The sequence below is a fragment of the Schistocerca gregaria genome, chromosome 4 (genome assembly GCF_023897955.1).
Source record: "Schistocerca gregaria isolate iqSchGreg1 chromosome 4, iqSchGreg1.2, whole genome shotgun sequence".
In the NCBI taxonomy this organism is placed as follows: domain Eukaryota; kingdom Metazoa; phylum Arthropoda; class Insecta; order Orthoptera; family Acrididae; genus Schistocerca; species Schistocerca gregaria.
In genome coordinates, this window is record NC_064923.1 from 396,572,650 (window position 1) to 396,592,406 (window position 19,757).

The window sequence follows — 19,757 nt, forward strand, 5'->3', positions numbered from 1 at the left end:
GCTCAGATAAATTACAGTCTGCTGGAGAAGCAAGCCCTGGCTATAATATATGGTGTTACCAAAATTAATTATTTTCATCAGGGTCATAGGTACAATTCTATGCCAGTTCTTGGAGGGTTTTTTTTCCCCACTTGCCATTATTTTTGCCTCTGGCAATGTCTGTCAGTGTGCAAAATGCTGAGCTGTTCAAGTTTAGGATTCAGAGTAAAACTACATCTTGTGGCAGTTATTATATCTGTTTATCTGTTAGGAGAGGACTCTGAAGGAATTCCAGTACCAACAGAAAATGGTGCTAACAGCAGTCACACTGCAACGAGGGTGATATTTAGTAATAATATACACTCCTGGAAATGGAAAAAAGAACACATTGACACCGGTGTGTCAGACCCAGCATACTTGCTCCGGACACTGCGAGAGGGCTGTACAAGCAATGATCACACGCACGGCACAGCGGACACACCAGGAACTGCGGTGTTGACCGTCGAATGGCGCTAGCTGCGCAACATTTGTGCACCGCCGCCGTCAGTGTCAGCCAGTTTGCCGCGGCATACGGAGCTCCATCGCAGTCTTTAACACTGGTAGCATGCCGCGACAGCGTGGACGTGAACCGTATGTGCAGTTGACGGCCTTTGAGCGAGGGCGTATAGTGGGCATGCGGGAGGCCGAGTGGACGTACCGCCGAATTGCTCAACATGTGGGGCGTGAGGTCTCCACAGTACATCGATGTTGTCGCCAGTGGTCGGCGGAAGGTGCACGTGCCCGTCGACCTGGGACCGGACCGCAGCGACGCACGGATGCACGCCAAGACCGTAGGATCCTACGCAGTGCCGTAGGGGACCGCACCGCCACTTCCCAGCACATTAGGGACACTGTTGCTCCTGGGGTATCGGCGAGGACCATTCGCAACCGTCTCCATGAAGCTGGGCTACGGTCCCACACACCGTTAGGCCGTCTTCCGCTCACGCCCCAACATCGTGCAGCCCGCCTCCAGTGGTGTCGCGACAGGCGTGAATGGAGGGACGAATGGAGACGTGTCGTCTTCAGCGATGAGAGTCGCTTCTGCCTTGGTGCCAATGATGGTCGTATGCGTGTTTGGCGCCGTGCAGGTGAGCGCCACAATCTGGACTGCATACGACCGAGGCACACAGGGCCAACACCCGGCATCATTGTGTGGGGAGCGATCTCCTACACTGGCCGTACACCTCTGGTGATCGTCGAGGGGACACTTAATAGTGCACGGAACATCCAAACCGTCATCGAACCCATCGTTCTACCATTCCTAGACCGGCAAGGGAACTTGCTGTTCCAACAGGACAATGCACGTCCGCATGTATGCCGTGCCACCCAACGTGCTCTAGAAGGTGTAAGTCAACTACCCTGGCCAGCAAGATCTCCGGATCTGTCCCCCATTGAGCATGTTTGAGACTGGATGAAGCGTCGTCTCACGCGGTCTGCACGTCCAGCACGAACGCTGGTCCAACTGAGGCGCCAGGTGGAAATGGCATGGCAAGCTGTTCCACAGGACTACATCCAGCATCTCTACGATCGTCTCCATGGGAGAATAGCAGCCTGCATTGCTGCGAAAGGTGGATATACACTGTACTAGTGCCGACATTGTGCATGCTCTGTTGCCTGTGTCTATGTGCCTGTGGTTCTGTCAGTGTGATCATGTGATGTATCTGACCCCAGGAATGTGTCAATAAAGTTTCCCCTTCCTGGGACAATGAATTCACGGTGTTCTTATTTCAATTTCCAGGAGTGTATTTACACAAAAAAATTACAAAATTGGAATGAATTTACAAAGCGTCAGTTTAAAAGCCTGATTTATCTGTTCATTTCTTTTTGTTCCAGTTCTTTATTTTCTCACATATTTTCCGTGTTACCATTTTTATTTGCTGGTCTCCATGCAATACTGTACTTTAATTTAACGTTCGCATTCGAGGCACTGTAAGCAAATTGGCATTTCACATGAAGGACGTTTTCTGTTTTTATTTTTGGGACATGACTGACAGTGCAAATTCTACAACAAAATCCCAGTTCTTGTTCTGTACATCTGCATGTAATTAGAGGTTATTTTTAGTTCAAATTAAGTGACATAGTACCATTAATTAACTGACATTTTCATTCTTACTGATCTAACATAAACACACACTCTCCTTCGTCTTCACTTTCAGACAATCATAGGAAGTTACAGCCGTCTACTTATTTGCTGACGTTGTGAATGAACTGCAGGCTTCAGCATTATTAAAATCTCTATTACAACAAGAACATAATGAGTAATATTATAAGCTACCTTTCAGGCAGCAAACTGGAAAATCTTCATTGTCGTCCTACGTGTTGGAAATAGGAATAAATTGTGGCTCCAGACCTGCAATTAGCTTCCACCCATTTTCTGTATCAGTAGACCTGACATAAATGACTGTTTCCAGTTTTATGCATTTCAACACTGAAAACTTCTGACATCATTTTTGCTCCATTTACACAGTACAAGTAATTACACAGATATTAAATGTAGTTAATTGTAAAATGTGGCTTAAATTATACTGTGTCCTGCCCATACACTTTCTTCACCCTTTTCATAATGCTGTCATAAAACGTTTTCAAACATTTCAAGTCACAATTTGTCATTATGTTCTGTGAATTAAAGTCAAGAGGATCTTCTTTCCACACCTTTCCTTCACTGTGTATTTGCAATGTATGATTAATATCTGCTGCTGTCCAAGTGTTATAATCATGTTGATAGCTGATTTACGCAGTGTTGTCAAGCATGTTTCATGCTAATGTAGAACAACACTGAACCTCTTTAAGTGGACTCAAGATTAGAATTATATAATAGCTTGGTGTCCTGGACAGAGTTCAATTTTGAAACTAATATCAAAACTGACACGTAGTCCATGATTTTCATTCAAGTGACACTTAATATTATGAAGCACGAATTATATAACTTGGCTCAAAGTACTAGTCTAAAGAAAGAAAAAGTTATTCTATATGTTGCGTCCACATGACAATACAAAGGCAAATGGTGTCATTTCTAATGACTTTCTGACCTCTCAGTATAATGCTGAAGTACTCACTGAGCACTGGAAGCATAGTTATCTATATACAGTGACTGTGTTTTTAGTCTCTTACAAAAGTGTCTAAAATATACTTTTGATCATATTGCAAGTGCAGGTAGAAAAAAATTTGTACTTGCAAATCCATAGAATGGAGTGGGGAAGGAAGGTGGATAGAGCATATTATTAAGATGAAAAATAACCAAAACACGCCCAAATATAATCACAATATACTTTAAAACGTTTATTTCAAAAAGTAGCAATATGCATGGTTTTAAAACAAAAAAATATTTTTTCTTGAATATAATGTCCAGCAATTACAAATCATAAATGATTAGCATAAGATGAACATTACTCATATCCAAAAGTAATGAATTTTTTTGCAGTTAAAAAACAAATTACTATGCCAGTGAATTTGAATATTTAACAAAAATTTGTATATTCCATTATAATGGCAACAAAGCATAAATACTGTTTCAAATACAAAAATTTTCTGTTAAGTTCTGTGAAAATAACAAAATCATATAAAACTGAATCATTAGAATAAAATTTAATGTAACGCCTTGCATGAACTTTGTAAAAAAAATTTACCATTATGGTAACATCAGCATGATAAGACAACAAAAAGTAAGGACTGTAGCTTGAAGTTGTTCAGTCAGTTTGACACATCGTCATTGTACCACCAATATGGTAGAAAAGACTTCTGTAAGGCATAATTTAACAGGTATTTCCAATAATACCTAAGCTGAAAAATTTCCCCTCCCTGTCCAAAGATGGCAAGGAACTGCAACCTCTCTCATAAATCTAGTTAAGTTCTATTTTAAAATCATCTTGCCTGCTGAACTGTGCAATGTAAGATTCAACTGGTCATGAGAGTGTATTGTGAAAGTTTCCTGTGTACAGTAACCACAAGGAACTGATACATGAACATGGGCTATTTGTTCCTGAAGTGATTGTTGCACTGGAATCTACAATATTTCGTTGTTACATGCACTGTACTCAAAAAACTCACCTGAATCATTCACATGTCATCATACGGACAATATTCAGTTAAAAGAATGATGAGAACCAAGGTGAACATGACAAAGTAAATTCTGAATTGATATTTCTTATATTTTGGAAATAAGTTTTATATTCAAAACAAAACTGCACTAATTTCACACTCCACTTGTGCACAGAATATAATTTTATTTTCTTTCCACTATCATAACAAAACAAAGGACAAGAAGTAAGAATCAACTCAACTACTGGAAAAAAAAAGTTTAGAGGTAAATATAGGAATGATAGTCCATCAAAAACTCACACACAAGCACCTTACACACAAACAATTTTCACACTCCACCACATCTTTGTAACTACTGCACCCTCACACGATACTTACCTTTCCCATTCATCAATTTTCTTACTAAATAAGGGTGTATAATTTGCAGAGAATAATTTTGAAAGGCAACATTACCCTGCCAAATTTGCTCAAAAATCTATGGGAAATTAAGACTGAAATTTAATAAAAATCCACAAATTTGTCAATTTATACATAATACAAAACTATCAAAAGAAATTTGTACAACCCATCTTTATTAATACATCTCGCAGCTGCCCTGCCTGCAATTTTGGACTGGTGTCTTTCCTCAATAGCTTTGAGAAATCAGCCTTAAATTTTTCTGCACAAACACGAATATTTTATTCATTTGTCGTACTATTTTCCTCCACTGATTTCTCTCTTTTTATAACTGTCCTTATTTCTACTTCACCTTCCTCAACTTCCCCACTAATTTCATTTGATTCCTCATCATCCTGATCATCCTGATCATCTTGATCATCTTGATCATCCTGCTCATGCTCAGACTCAGCATCCATAGGCTCCTCCCTTTCCTCCCTCCCACCTTCTTTTTTGTACTGTATATCTACCTTTTTAGATTTTGAGTCCCTTGAGCCTACCTTTTCATTATCTTTACTCTTACGGTAATGTTCCCCTTCCTTACCTGATCCTGGTACCTTGACCACACTCTCAATTATACTAACATTCAATTCACCACCTGCAAAATAAATGTCAGATTTAAGTTGCAGCAACAGTTACAGTGGTAACAGTAATGTCAATAACAGTATATATGGCTATAATCATTCATATGTATAAAGAATGGCAATGAATTATATAGTTTAGCTGAACAGGATAAAGTTAAGTACGACTTGAGACTTCTGCCTAATGAAATCAGTCTGTGATGGAAAGGGTTCATAGGGCATTCAATGCAAAAATACAGTTATAGTAAATTTGGACACACTGCTTTTTGTCCATGAACTAAGGCAGCATTTATCGTATACTATTGTAGTATTTGATATAAGAAGACCAGCATATGAGCTTGCTACTTTATCTGGGAATTTGCAGACAAGTACAAATATTACACACTGAGATTTATGGCACCACTAGTTTCCAAGTTTAGATATTAAATGTGCTGTATGTTCATATATTCGTACAAAATGCTACATTTTGTCTACACTTACTGGACATGGTTAGTCAAAAAGCAGAAATTATACATGATCTGTTAACAACATATAGCGCTCGACTCTTTTTAATGTTTTATCAATAGGCAAACTATTAAGCTGATAATGATACAATTCACAGCATCTAATGAGAGTATAACACAATCTCGCACTAAGAGGTTCAGGAATTCTAACTTAAAGGATGGTGATGGGTATTGTGTCAGAATGAAAGCATTAAATTAACACAATAGGAAACCTCTACATCTTATCTATACTCCACAAGCCACCTTACAGTTTGCGGTGCAGGACACCTCTGGTTTCATTACCACCTTTTCCCCTTCTCTGTTACATTTGAAAATGATGTGTGTGTAGGACTGTTGATGAACAGCTATATGAAGTACACTTTCTAGATTTTTTTCATCAAAATCATGTTCAGTATGTATGCAGGAGGAAGTAACATGTTGCCCAATTATTCTGCCAACATCGGCTCTCAAAACTTCAGCAGCAATTTCCCAACGATACATAACACCTCCTTTGTTGCAACTGCTACTGGAGTTTGCTGAGCACCTCCAAAATGCTCTCATGCTTACTAAACAATTCCATGACGAAACATCTCACTTTTAGTAGAATCTTCTCTTTTCTTTCCTGTTAATAATACTTGATAAGGGTCAAAGTCTGATGAACAACACTCCAAAATTGGCCGAACAAGTGCTTTGTAAGCCGCTTCTTTTGATGAATTATATTTCCTTAAGATTCTTGCCATGACTCTCAGCCTGACATCTGGTTTGCATACAATCTGTCTTATGTGGTCATTCCACTTTATGTCACTTTGGATGGTCACACTTGGATTATAGCTGTTAATGTTTCCAGTGAGTTCCCACAAACAGCATAGCTAAACAGTGATGGAACTCTTAACACACTTACATGCAATATGTTACATTCACTTACATTCAGAGTTAACTGCCCATCCCTGTACCAACCATCAATCCTTCGCAGGTCTTCCTGCACTTTGTAGACAATGTTGTTGTCTATAGGAAGGTTGCAACACAGAAAGATTTTAACCTTCTGGTGTTGCAAAATACCTATTGACAACAGGATTGTCTGCGATAAGCCTCAAACTCTCTGAGGTCATCCGCTAGATCATTCCTACATACTGAAAGAGAGAGAGAGAGAGAGAGAGAGAGAGAGAGAGAGAGAGAGAGAGAGAGAGAAGAATCAAACACCCGAAAACAAAGCATATACGGTATTGAGCAAAGTTACAAAATGTCTATATTTCAATAATACAACGAGAAATAAAATAAAAAAAGAAGAAACTTTTTACTTTAATTTTTATCTTCACTGCCTTTCTTGTTTACTTAGACTGTTGTCTGTGAAGTCTCTATTTTTAATCATCATCATCATACTAACAAGACAGCTGTCACAGATACTCAGCTGATTCTTTTGAACATGTTGCCATTTTCTTTTTCTGAACACTTTAAGGATTTCACTTCTCTACTGAAGTGAGAATGTTACAATGTCTTTTGTTTCCAAATATATCATCTGCCCACCCCTCTTTTATTGATTGTTTAGAACCAGTAGTGTACACCATGTATTGTTCCAGTCATACCTCATGGTGAGCATCAACAACATTGCTGCACTTTAACACTTATGTATGCCACTGGCCCCAAACTAGGCTTTTAGCCTCTCCTGCAAAAATGTATGCTATTGTTGAGTATTTGCCCAAGTTTACAGTCAATCTGATTCTGAGTGCAAACTGGTTCAAGCAAACCAGTTAGAAATGTACAGTACACCGTACATACTTTAAAATTAACATGATGCAAGTGGGCTCACTACAGTATAGATGTTACTACACAACCAATGACAGTACATACAACTATTTTCAGCCAATGTTGTAAAAGGTGTACTGTATTGCTACTTAGGCATATTGTATTTAACAACCACTGTTGCTAGTCAGCCAGTACCAATTAGTGAATGGTCAACAAAGAAAGTGCAAATGCACTCCTAGAAACCTAATGGTACCTTTCCATCTGTAATAAAAATGCATTAGCAGTCAGAGGTCAAGGTTATTTCCGTGCATTATGAACAAAAATCCTATGTGGGACAGTTTTAGCTGCACTGTGCATGAAAAATTGAATGAAAGTTCAAAATTTAAAACATTCAAAGTTCATAAAATGTACATGTGGACAACATGAAAACTAGTTTTTACTGTAGTTTTATGTATAATTATAATTTTCTTAATCCCAGCTTGAATTACATTGAATCTCGAAATACCAGGGCTCAAATTACCAGGAATCTACAATACTGCAATTTATATCTTAGCCACTGCCTTTAGTGAGGGTGAGTGGCTAGTGTGGGTAAGTGTCACCTCACAATACCAAGGGGTTCAGGATTCAACTGTTGAATAATCTTGCACTTTCTACTGCAATTTCTTGGCCGTTTTGACATGGCAAAAGCTTTGAATATCTGTTAAATGCAAAAAATACCATGGTGCTGACTTCCTATCAGACTGCAGTAACCTCTACAACTGAACACCTTAGTACTATATTCATTCCACTCCAGTATCAGTAGCTACAAAACGGATATTCCACATCACAGTGCAGTTTACCATTAAAATTTAGAGAGCCTACACTCCTAGAAGAGTCAACCAATATGATACTCCATAAAATATCAGATGAAATGTCAGATATCTGCAACTTCTTGTAGCAGATATCGGGCAGTCACCCAAAATTTTATTGAAAAATCTGTACACCCAGACAGTTTCAGATTAAACCAGTATATTGCTTCCCTTCTGCATACAGGGTGTCCCAAAACAAACTCCATAAAGCTTTAGGGGCAGGCCCCTTACACCAAAAACAAGAAAAAATGTCTAGTACACATGGGCTCTAAAACACATACCTTAAAAGTTATGAGCACTTTTTCAGTAGAAGGGGTATGTTTCACACTAGCGAAGAAGAACATATGCTCACGCCTCTTAACGTATGCGTTTTAGACCTCATGTTTACTGGACATTTTTTTCCTTGGTTTGGTCCTTCCAAAATATGGAAAGCAGAAGTCACTTCAGTAGAAGAGATCTGTTTCATAGTACTGTAGAGTAACAAATGCTCACAGTTCTTAAGGTAGACATTTTGGAGCACATGTTTGCTAGACTTCTAGATTATTTTTGCATAAAGATCCTGCTCCTAAAGCTTGTCAATTCTTTGTTTGTTCGTTGGTTATTTTATTTTATTTTATTATTATTTTTTTTGGGGGGGGGGGGGGGGGGGGGGGAGGAGGATGAAACCCTGCATATCAAACGAAGATCACGAACACAAAATAAGGCATATCTGAGCTCACACAGAGGGTTACCAACAATCGAACCATTTGTGACTGGAACAGGAAAGCGGACGGGGGTGGAGTGAGTGTGACAGTGGTGCACTAATTACCTTCCATCACAAAAAAAGGTGGTTTGTGGAGTACAGATGTAGATATTGGGCCAAATGCCACTCAACACAATTATTGTACATTTTGGTACATGTACAAGTACACAGTTTACTGCAGAAAGTATTATTTCATAAAAGTCATTTGGGTATGTGTACTCTATTCTCCTCCATATGCTATCTTCTTGGGATGGTCAACAAGTGAAATCTGCAGAGAACCCAGTGTGCAGATTTTGAGATAAACTAGCAGACAGCCAACTAAAATTTCACATATATAACCTCCCAGTCCACTGTTCATCTCAGATTTCTCTCGCCCACACTTCTCTACCATTTCATATCTTGGTTATTTTGAGCACTTCACATTCCTACAAACATCTGAATCTATTATCTTTTTCATGTGTAAGACTTTATGTGGTCCTTTAGTTCTTCAACTTAAAAAAATCACTTGCAATCACTAAATACCATTTAAATGTAATCAGTTCCTCAAATTCAACAGCAACTGCATCAACATACTGTAGCTCAGATCTAGCACAGCAGACATGCACCATTTACTTTCATAATTAAGATACTCAACTCACATATATTATATAGTGAAAGACGATTTAGTCTTTGGACTGAGGACTGAAACAACAACATAAAACTTACAGAAATTCAAAGCATTGATTAACTTACCCACACTCTGCAAACGGTTTTCCTTATCTCCTACTTCAAGGCTATCCATTTGCTCATCATCACTTGCCTCTTGGGCTAACCCTCCCTCTTGATCCCCTAAGCCCTGCCTCCACCTCCCACGCTTCTCAATTGCTTCCAGTTCCAATCGCACTTCCTCCCTTTTCTTCTCAATCATTTCTGCTCAAAAAAAAGAAGGAAATGCACATACAGCACTATATCACTTCACATTTTAAGCATGGTAGTTGTACAAAACACTCCATTCACATCAATGATATGCTCCTGATAAAAACTATGTCTGTTACAACACAAAACTGAAAATGGTCTACATGGCTTAGAAAACATACAGCATTAGCATAATAAATAATTATTTACTTACTTGCAACCAACTTCTGGCTAGCTACAAGCCTCTCTTCTGTTTTTGTATTGTGTGTGCTTGGAAGGTAGAAAATGTGAGGTTTTGCCTTTGTTTGGATAAAATTTAGAAGATGTCTATGTTTACTTTCCCATTCATCTTGCTAAAAATAAAAATAAAAATAATTAAGTTATCCACAGATATAACATGTTTAATAAAATTATATTGCGGGGGCAGGGGGAAGGGGGGACACATGAAGGACACTGATGCTAAAGCAGGATGGCAAAAATGTCCCTGAAATTTCCAATTTCTCTGAGCCAATTTTTAATGCAAGTGAGAGTAACTTTTATTGTACCAATGTCATGGGCAGAAATGAAATTTTTTTTTTTAGTTTCCACCTTACTTATAAATAATAATTCCTTGTTTAGCAGGAGGATTTACAATTATATCAAGAATTGTGTAAGCGCTTGTCATTTGTGGAAATTCCTCCATTACTGGTGTCTGGCAGCATTCCATGCCAGGTCCTGTCACTATGTGATAACTTCAAATATATGAAAAACCTCCATGGAATCCAAACTATTGTTGCAGGAATGTAATGCCAATAGAGGTTGATAGTAATTATACATATTGTTGCAAACTAGGTGGTCTTCACAGTACATCACTAAACTTTAAGCGTGACACTGCGAGAAAGTCTGCACAATACTACTTTGCTTGAAAGTAGCAAAGGAACCAAAGCCTGAATATCTACGTGTGTTTAAATGTGGACTGAACTCACTCTCTCTCTCTCTCTCTCTCTCTCTCTCTCTCTCTCTCTCTCTCTCTCTCTCTCTCTCTCTCGTAACATGTGACTGACTCTACAACCAATTTCATATCAAGCAGAAACTGAGTTATTTTTAACAAAATGACTCTGAACATTTCCATCAATGAACACTTCAACTAACTTTAATGTCTCTCAGACAAATTACAAGACTTTACGAATTCCTTGACACTTCCCTGACTTTTACAGTGAACTTACTTCCTCTGAGAATCCTAGCTTCCATGTTTACCATGAAAGTTCCTACCAAGTAAAAAATTAAACTTGACACAATGAAGTGAGTTGCACTTAGTTCCTGAAGAAGCTAAAAGTAGGTCAAGCAAACATAAGAACATGGTGCATTAAAACATATTACAATGTTCAGTATTCTTTTACAACAAACGGGAAATCGAAAATGAAATTGTTTTTCCAGCTGTTAGCTGTTTTCTTACAACATACTACCTTCTATCAATCAAAATCCTTAAAAATGCTGCAAACTGTTTATTCTTATGCGAGTTAAATTAAATTTGGCAGATCTAATTGTCAAAAAGTAATCAAAATACCCTGTCAGTTCAAATAGTTTTGAGACTGGATTAATGAAAACTAGAAGAAAATTAAGATGGTGGTTTTAATGCTTCAGTTGTTGTATATAATCTTCCCAACTCTAGAGCAGTGCATAGAACATTCATACAACAATGTGAAATTGTCAAAGAATCAGAAATGATGTTCAACTTATGCATCAGTATTCACTTGATTGTTGGTTATGTCGTCAAAGCATTGACCTTCATGTGAATTTCGGCACTTTGTCATTTTGTGGTAGGTTTGTATAGGTAACACGAAGCATCATCACCTTTGACAATTTTTTCCAGACAAGAATCGACTGCAATTTTCACTCCAGCCAAGTCGCAGCAAGTGTGCTTTTGTATCATTTTTGTTCGGAGGTCAAGTTGCGTGGTACAATCTTTGCACAAAATTTTCCTATTTTTCGCAACATTCTGGAGATGTTAAGCCCAATTGACAGAAGGAAAGATGACAAAAAACAGGGACATGGAGAAAAGTCCATAAATAGGCCATACAGAAATGGAGGTCCTGAACTAAAGATTAAATGTCCTTCACCATATTGGTATGAATAAAAAGTAAAGCGCAGTCAACAGTCCATACTTCATTCGCTAAAACGGCCATTAACTCAGAGGCGGCAAACATAAATCAGAACTTAAGTGGTTACAAAAAAGGGCATTCTGTTAGGAAATGGCAAACCATCAAAGGGTGAGGGCAATGAGCACAAAGTGGTGGGGGAGCACCACTTAACAAATGCCAATGGTTAAAAAGACAGTGTATAACATGCAACATAGCTAAAATGATCTCCTCATGGTGAGTGCGCCAAGAGCAAGTCATCCAAGCCACTGGAAGAGGCTTAAATTCCCTGAGCTTGTTTCCCTGAAGAGAGTACCAGTGGTGATGCCAAAGTAACACAACCCGCTAATAAGGGCATTTTCAGCTCCCTTTCCATTGACAATTTTGCAGTCTGTTGCAGTTCTCCATGGACTTATCTCCTTGGGTGGTGTCTTCAGCGGTGTCCCGATTGTCTTCACTGATGGGGCAGTGACAATGGCTTTCATGTTTCCACTGACAAAACCGTTTGTATGAATTTCTAACAGTGCAATTGGTTTCTTCCACCATCTTTACAACTTGGTGCTGTTGCTCTTCTGGAGCAGATGAGCACAACTGAAAAGCCTGAGCCATATGTACTGAATGGCCTGATACAAGGCAAAGAGCTTTGCTCTAAGTACTAAGCATTGTTACGGAAGCCAATACCAAAAATCGTCAGAGCCAATAATGAAGGCAGACCCAACATCACGTCAGTCTGAGAGCCACCACTGTACACAAAGGTACTATCACTAAATTCCGTGCAATGGTTGTGAAAATTATGGCAATAGAGTGAGGCTGGAGTAGTGTCCTTAGGAAGGCCAACGTGAACACAGGTCACCACATGAAGCCAAGCTGGTGAAGGGTTCACACCCATTGCGAAAGTGACAGGTAGCATGTAGTTAAGCTGCCGGAGCAAGAGCCGAAAGCGGGCTCCAGGACGTTACAAAGAAGAGGGACATGCCCGATACTGGCAATCAAAGGATTCATCGAAGAGGAGGTATGGGATGCGTGGCTAGGAATGGCACACAAATGGCATGTGTATCTGCTGAGGAGAAAGTCACAGCAGTATGATAACAGTGGTTTGGTATCCTCTGCATACAGACTAGCGTGAAAGGTCCCAGTGGTCAAACAGATGCCACAATGGTGGATAGTATTAAGACAGCGTAAGAGGGACGGGCGTGCAGGTGCATACACAAAAATACCCACAGCCCAGTTTTGAATGGACAAGAGGCCGGTAAAAACAGGGGAGCCTGCCTGATCTGATCCACTCCCCTGGAAGTACTACTGAGGGCACGTGGACACTTAGGAACCACATACAGCCGGTGGCCAGGTAAGATAAGTGGGAGCAGGAACTTCGTAGTTTCAACAAACGAGCAACAACACCAAAGTGTAAAGATGGTGGAAGAAACCAACTGCACTGTTAGAAATTCATCTAACGGTTTTGTCAGTGGAAAAACAAAAGCCATTGTCAATGCTCCATCAGTGAAGACAACTGATACATAGCTGAAGACGGCACCAAAGGAGACAAGTCCGTGGAGAGCTACAACGGACTGCACAATCGTCAATGGAAAGGGAGCTGAAAATGCCCAGCAGGAGACAGGCCATAAAAGGGTTAATGGTGACTGCAAAGAGGATGACACTCGAGACAGAACCCTGAGGCACTCATTTTTCCTGGATAAAGATCCAGTGAGACAGAACCGTCACATACCTTAAAAAATAGGTCTTTTAAAAATTCTTGAAGGAAACAGGGCACGCAGCCATGGAAGTCCCATGTGTAGAGAGTATGGAAGATACCAGTCCTCCAGCAGGTGTCGTAGGCTTTCTCCCAATCGAAAAACGCGGCCACAGTGTGGTATTTCCACAGAAAACCATTCATGACATGGGTTAACAAGATGATGCTGTGGTCAACTGCAGAATGGCGCACTCAAAATCTGCACTGTGCAGTTAGTACATTACGAGACTTGAGCCACTACACCAGCCATGCACGAATCATACATTCCATCACCTTGCAAACACAGATGTTGACAGAAATGGAGGATAACTAGAAGGAATTTATTTGTCCATACCGGGCTTAGGTATGGGTATGACAGTGGTTTTACACCAGAGTCTGGGAAAAGTACCCTTTGCCTAGATCCAATTGTATATATGAAGAAGAAAGTGCTTGCCCGCAAGAGAAAGGTTCTGCAACATCTGAATGTGAACAATGTCCGGCCCTGGAGTGGAAGATCAGGATGAAGTATGAGCTTGATCTAGCTCCCTCGAAGTACAGGCGGCATTATAGCACTCACGATTTTGAGAAGAGAAGGGTATCACCCAAGCCTCCTCCACTCATTTCTGATGGATAAAGGCAGGGCAGGGCGATAGTTGGCACAGCTCAAAATCACCTCGAAGTAGCAGCTAAAGGTGTTGGAGATAGCAATAGGGTCCACTATGACATCCGCTACTACCAGGCAAGAAATTGGGGAATGGACCTAGGTCCCAGAGAGCCATCTGAGGTTGGCTCATATGGCGGAAGAGAGAGTGGAACTCTTCAAAGAACTAGTAAAGGAAATCCAGCTAGCTTTTTTTTGACACCCCGAAAAATGCAATGACACTACAAATGCAACTGTTTATAACGAATGTAATTTGCCATCATAGGATGACGATTAAAATCGAGGAGAGCATTTCTCCACATGTGAATTGCGTCACAACATGCCTTAGTCCACCAAGGGACAGAGACATGCCACAGTACAAAGGAAGTGTGAGGAATGGAATGTTCTGCAGCAGTAGGGATAACATTTCTAAGATATTATACCAAGTCATCACAATCGGGGAAATTTTGTTTGTCAAAGATTGCCAGGGAAGAGTAAAGCCTGCAGTTTCCATGTTTACCATAAAAGTTCCTACCAAGTAAAAAATTAAACTTGATACAATGAAGTGCTGCAATTTGAGTGTGCACTTACATAGGGTATGATCAGAAAATGGATAGCACATGGGAAATGGTTGCTCAAGTATGTGTCAAAGAGAACTTACCACTCGAGATGATGGGCAAGGTGGACAGTGCAGGAGAGGTCCAAATGAGAATAGATGCGTGCAGAGTCTGAAAGAAAAACGTGGGTGCTCCCACGTTGAGTCAGGTGAGATTAATTTGATTGAGAAGCTCAGCCAAGAGGGCACCTCTCCGACAGGTTTTGGGAGAGCCCCAAAGGGAATGGTGCACATCAAAGTCAACAAGCAGCACAAAGGTGTGAGGGACTTGCCCAATAAGCTGGAGAAAGTCTGCCCTGGTGACACTGAATGATAGAGGGATGTAAAAGGTATGAAGGGAAAAGGTGAAGTGAGGAAGGAAAATGTGGACTGCAACAGCTTGAAGCAGGGTAGTCTGGGAGATGGGATGACTATGAACAACACGCGATCTAGTGAGCATGACTCCCCCATGAGATGGAATGCCATCCGCACATGGAAGGTCAAAGAAGATCGGGAAGAAACGTGAGAGCTTGTAGTGGTCATGAGGACACAGTTTTGTTTCCTGGAGGCAGAGAACAAGCCGATGCTGCGATTACAAGGGCAACCACAAGTCCTCTTTGTCGGATCAAAGGCTGCGAATGTTCCACTGGAGGAGAGTCATGAAAGGAAAGGGGAGGAAGAGAAAAAAATAAAGGAGCGTCATCTTAGTGGCTGCAGAGTGCCAACCTTCAAAGACTCACTGCCACAGTGTACAGGAGCTGGAGGATCCTGCTCCATGAAATCTACAGAGGCATTAACAATCTCCTTCTGTCAGTCTGCGGAGTCCAGGGCAGAAAATGATTGGCAGTGCACACCGGCGACACCATCGAAGAGGATCTATGAATCGGCAAAGGAGAAGACCGTTTGCCTTTGTTTGATTTCTTAGAACCTTCAGGGTTGGCAGGTGAAGATTCAGATGGTTGTTCGCCAGAGGGGTGTAAGTCTTTGGAGGAGTATTCCTTCTGTCCTTTCCAGCCTGTCAGTTGTGTAACAGATGACTTCGCTCTGTGAGGCAAAAGTTTTGTGGCTTGATGCACAACTGGAGGAGGAGATGGGGATGCTACCATGGCAACGGGTGATTTTACAACTGCAGTGCTGAATCTGAGGTTGCGTATCTGGATGGCCACATCCTCCATGGAGCGAGATGTAGAAAGAACAGTAGTGTAAGTGCCAGATGGTAGACCGCAGTGTTTCTGACTAGCCAACAACTAGCGAACGACCAGGTAAGGTACTTTTTCCTTCACCCGGATCTCCTGGATGGCCCGCTCATCGATATACACAGGACAATCTCGGGAGGCAGTGACATGGTCCCCACTGCAATTGATACAGTGGGGAGGAGGAGGCAGACAATCACCCTTGTGAGCATCCCAACCACAGGCTACACATTTGGCCACGTGTCAACAGGACATTTGAGTGTGGTTGTAATGATAACAATGGTAGCAGCACATCGGAAAATGCACAGAAGGACCATGATAACATCATAGCCTGCTTTGCTCTTTGACGGAAGCACCACTCTATCACAAGTGAGAAAAAGAGTGTGTGTAGGCACTAAGGATGCATCTACCTTTTTCATCACCCGATGGACTGCAATGACACCCTATTCACCGCGATCAGACCATCGAGCAGCCTAGTGTAAATAACACCATGAGGAGAATTCAGTATTCAATGGGCATCGACAGGAACAGGGCAGTCATGGAGGAGAGAAGCCGCAACCAGTTGTAGTCTCAAAAAGCAAAGTAGCAGTGCATAAACAAGAGTACGATTTCAAAGGGCCGAAAACTGCATAAACATCTTTCTGAATAATAAATAGATTTACTGTATCAAAGGACTGATCATCTTCAGTACGTGAAACCACAAGGCACCGAGGTGCAGCTGGGAGGGTCTTTGAATCATTAGCCTCATTCAGTTTACATTTAGTAGATGTTGAGTGTGAAGATGATTGGCTCATTGTGAGAAGATCTCCCATGGTTGCCAGAGTCTCTGATGGCGTGTTGCTTCCAGCTCGGACCCTTTCTCAGAGGGGGTGCACCCACCTTAGGTGACAGTTCACACCTCAGGTCACACCTCCTGAACACCTGAGAAAGGGACCAATCAGCAATTTAGTAAGGTAGCAGCTCAGGCAATCATCCTTCCCTGGGCCCAGCCTGTGTCAAGGGGTACATGCAATCCCTACCTGTCGACCTGGGCATGTGAATTACACGTTACCCAGTCACTTGTTATGCATCAGATGCATGGGCCAACCTTCAGGTGCACACAGGGAGGAAGAAGAAGTTAGAAAACTGCTATGGAAGCAAAGGGAACTTCACAGAAAACATAAACATAGCCAAAGCCTTGCAGACAAACAAAAATTACACAAAGCAAAATGTAGTGTGAGGAGGTCTATGCGAGAGACGTTCAATGAATTCGAAAGTAAAGTTCTATGTACTGACTTTGCAGAAAATTCTAAGAAATTTTGGTCTTATGTCAAAGCGGTAGGTGGATCAAAACAAAATGCCCAGATACTCTGTGACCAAAATGGTACTGAAACAGAGGATGACAGACTAAAGGCCAAAATACTAAATGTCTTTTTCCAAAGCTGTTTCACTAAGGAAGACTGCACTGCAGTTCCTCCTCTAAATTGTCGCACAGATGACAAAATGGTAGATACTGAAATAGACTACAGAGGGATAGAAAAACAATTGAAAACACTCAAAAGAGGAAAGATTGGTGGACCTGATGGGACACCAGTTCGATTTTACACAGAGTACGCGAAGGAACTTGCCCCCTTTCTCGCAATGGTGTACCGTAGCTCTCTAGAAGACCGTAGCATTCCAAAAGATTGGGAAAGGGCACAGGTCATCCCTGTTTTCAAGAAGGGACGTCAAACAGATGTGCAGAACTATAGACCTATATCTCTAACATCGATCAGTTGTAGAATTTTGAAACACATATTACGTTCGAGTATAATGACTTTTCTGGAGACTAGAAATCTACTATGTAGGAATCAGCATGGATTTCAAAAAAGACGATCGTGTGAAACCAAGCTTGCAATATTCGTCCACGAGACTCAGAGGACCATAAACGCGGATTCCCAGGTAGATGCTATGTTTCTTGACTTCGCAAGGCATTTTATACAGTTCCCCACAGTCGTTTAACGAACAAAGTAAGAGCATATGGACTATCAGACCAATTGTGTGATTGGATTGAAGAGTTCCTAGATAACAGAATGCAGCAAGTCATTCTCAATGGAGAGGCCTTAGGAAGTAAGAGTGATTTCAGGTGTGCCGCAGGGGAGTGTCGTAGGACCGTGGCTATTCACAACATATATAAATGACCTTGTGGATAACATCAGAAGTTCACTGAGGCTTTTTGCCCATGATGCTGTAGTATACTGAGAGGTTTTAACAATGGAACATTGTACTGGAATGCAGGAGGATCTGCAATGAATTGACACATGGTGCAAGGAATGGCAACTGAATCTCAATGTAGACAAGGGTGGTGTGCTGTGAATACATAGAAAGAAAGATCCTTTATCATGTAGCTACAATATAGCATGTCAGCAACTGGAAGTAGTTAATTCCATAAATTATCTGGGAGTAGGCATTAGGAGTGATTTAAAATGGAATGACCATATAAACTTGATTGCAGGTAAAGCAGATGCCAGACTGAGATTCACTGGAAGAATCCTAACGAAATGCAGTCCAAAAACAAAGGAAGTAGGTTACAGTACACTTGTTTGCCCACTGCTTGAATACTGCTCACCGGTGTGGGATCCGTACCAGATAGGGTTGATAGAAGAAATAGAGAAGATCCAACAGAGGAGCAGCACGCTTTGTTAAAGGAAAATTTAGTAATTGTGAAAGCGTTATGGAGATGATAGGTAGCCTCCAGTGGAAGACTCTGCAAGAGAGATGCTCAGTAGCTCAGTACGGGCTTTTGTTGAAGTTTTGAGAACATACCTTCACCGAGGAGTCAAACAGTATATTGCTCCCGCCTATGTATATCTCGCGAAGAGACCATGAGGGTAAAATCAGAGAGATTAGAGCCCACACAGACCCATACCGACAATCTTCCTTTCCACGGACAAGGTTCCCTCTGCCACACACCGTCAGGTGGCTTGCGGAGTATGTACGTACATGTGGAAGTGTTCAGACACAGACTCCATTTGAGTGCACTCCAACAGTCAGCCTTTTCTGGTTGATGAATATCTCATATTGCCTTACTGCATGTACCCAACTCCATAAGTAAATAAATTACACTGCACATAACAAACTGCAGGCTAACTTCTCTCACTGAAGCAGCAAACATAAATCACAGAGCACCAATGATAAAAAATTGTCAGTAGAGTGCCAGAATGACACTGATAAATATTCCTATGGCAACTCAGTTTTTAACCCTGCCAAATGGTAGCAACTCAGCTACACAGATGCCTCTAGGAAGTACACCGTTTGTGAAACACTTAAGTCACGTTACATGCAGCTGTCATTTGTTAAGGCTGTAACAATGATCACAGTGTAACACGAGTACCTACTCTTGCATTTACAGATTTTTCTCTGGTTTCAAAGTGCTCACTCAATTGCTAACCATACCTACCAATCCAGCCCAACACGCCGGAGGTGGCCGTCATGTGTACATGGCATGTACTTGCTTGTGTATGAATGGTGTATGTTTCTCTTTTGTTGATGAAGGCTATGGCAGAAAGCTCTATGTAAGTGTCTTTTAATTGTGCCTGTCTGCAGCTTAACATGTCTTCTTTATGATAAGTAGCAATGTATCTTTTGCTTCATTGTTGATATTCATACCTTGAGTTTCCATTGTCTGATTTAACCGTACTAATATTTTGAAGAAAAAAACATTTTTACGAATTATTATCTTTCTGC

The 19,757-nt window shown here is 40.9% G+C and overlaps 1 protein-coding gene across 1 annotated transcript in view; it reads right to left on the reverse strand.

The window, feature by feature from the left end:
- Positions 1-3,271: 3,271 nt before the first annotated feature.
- The window catches only part of LOC126267193 (pinin), a 63,275-nt gene continuing 46,789 nt past the window's right edge, over positions 3,272-19,757 (reverse strand). The window contains exons 8-10 of the mRNA XM_049972161.1: positions 9,996-10,134; positions 9,620-9,796; positions 3,272-5,089 (exon numbers count right to left, since the gene is read on the reverse strand). Coding sequence (XP_049828118.1) covers positions 4,734-5,089; positions 9,620-9,796; positions 9,996-10,134 — 672 coding nt within the window. The 3' untranslated portion in view covers positions 3,272-4,733. The remainder of the gene's footprint in view (positions 5,090-9,619; positions 9,797-9,995; positions 10,135-19,757) is intronic.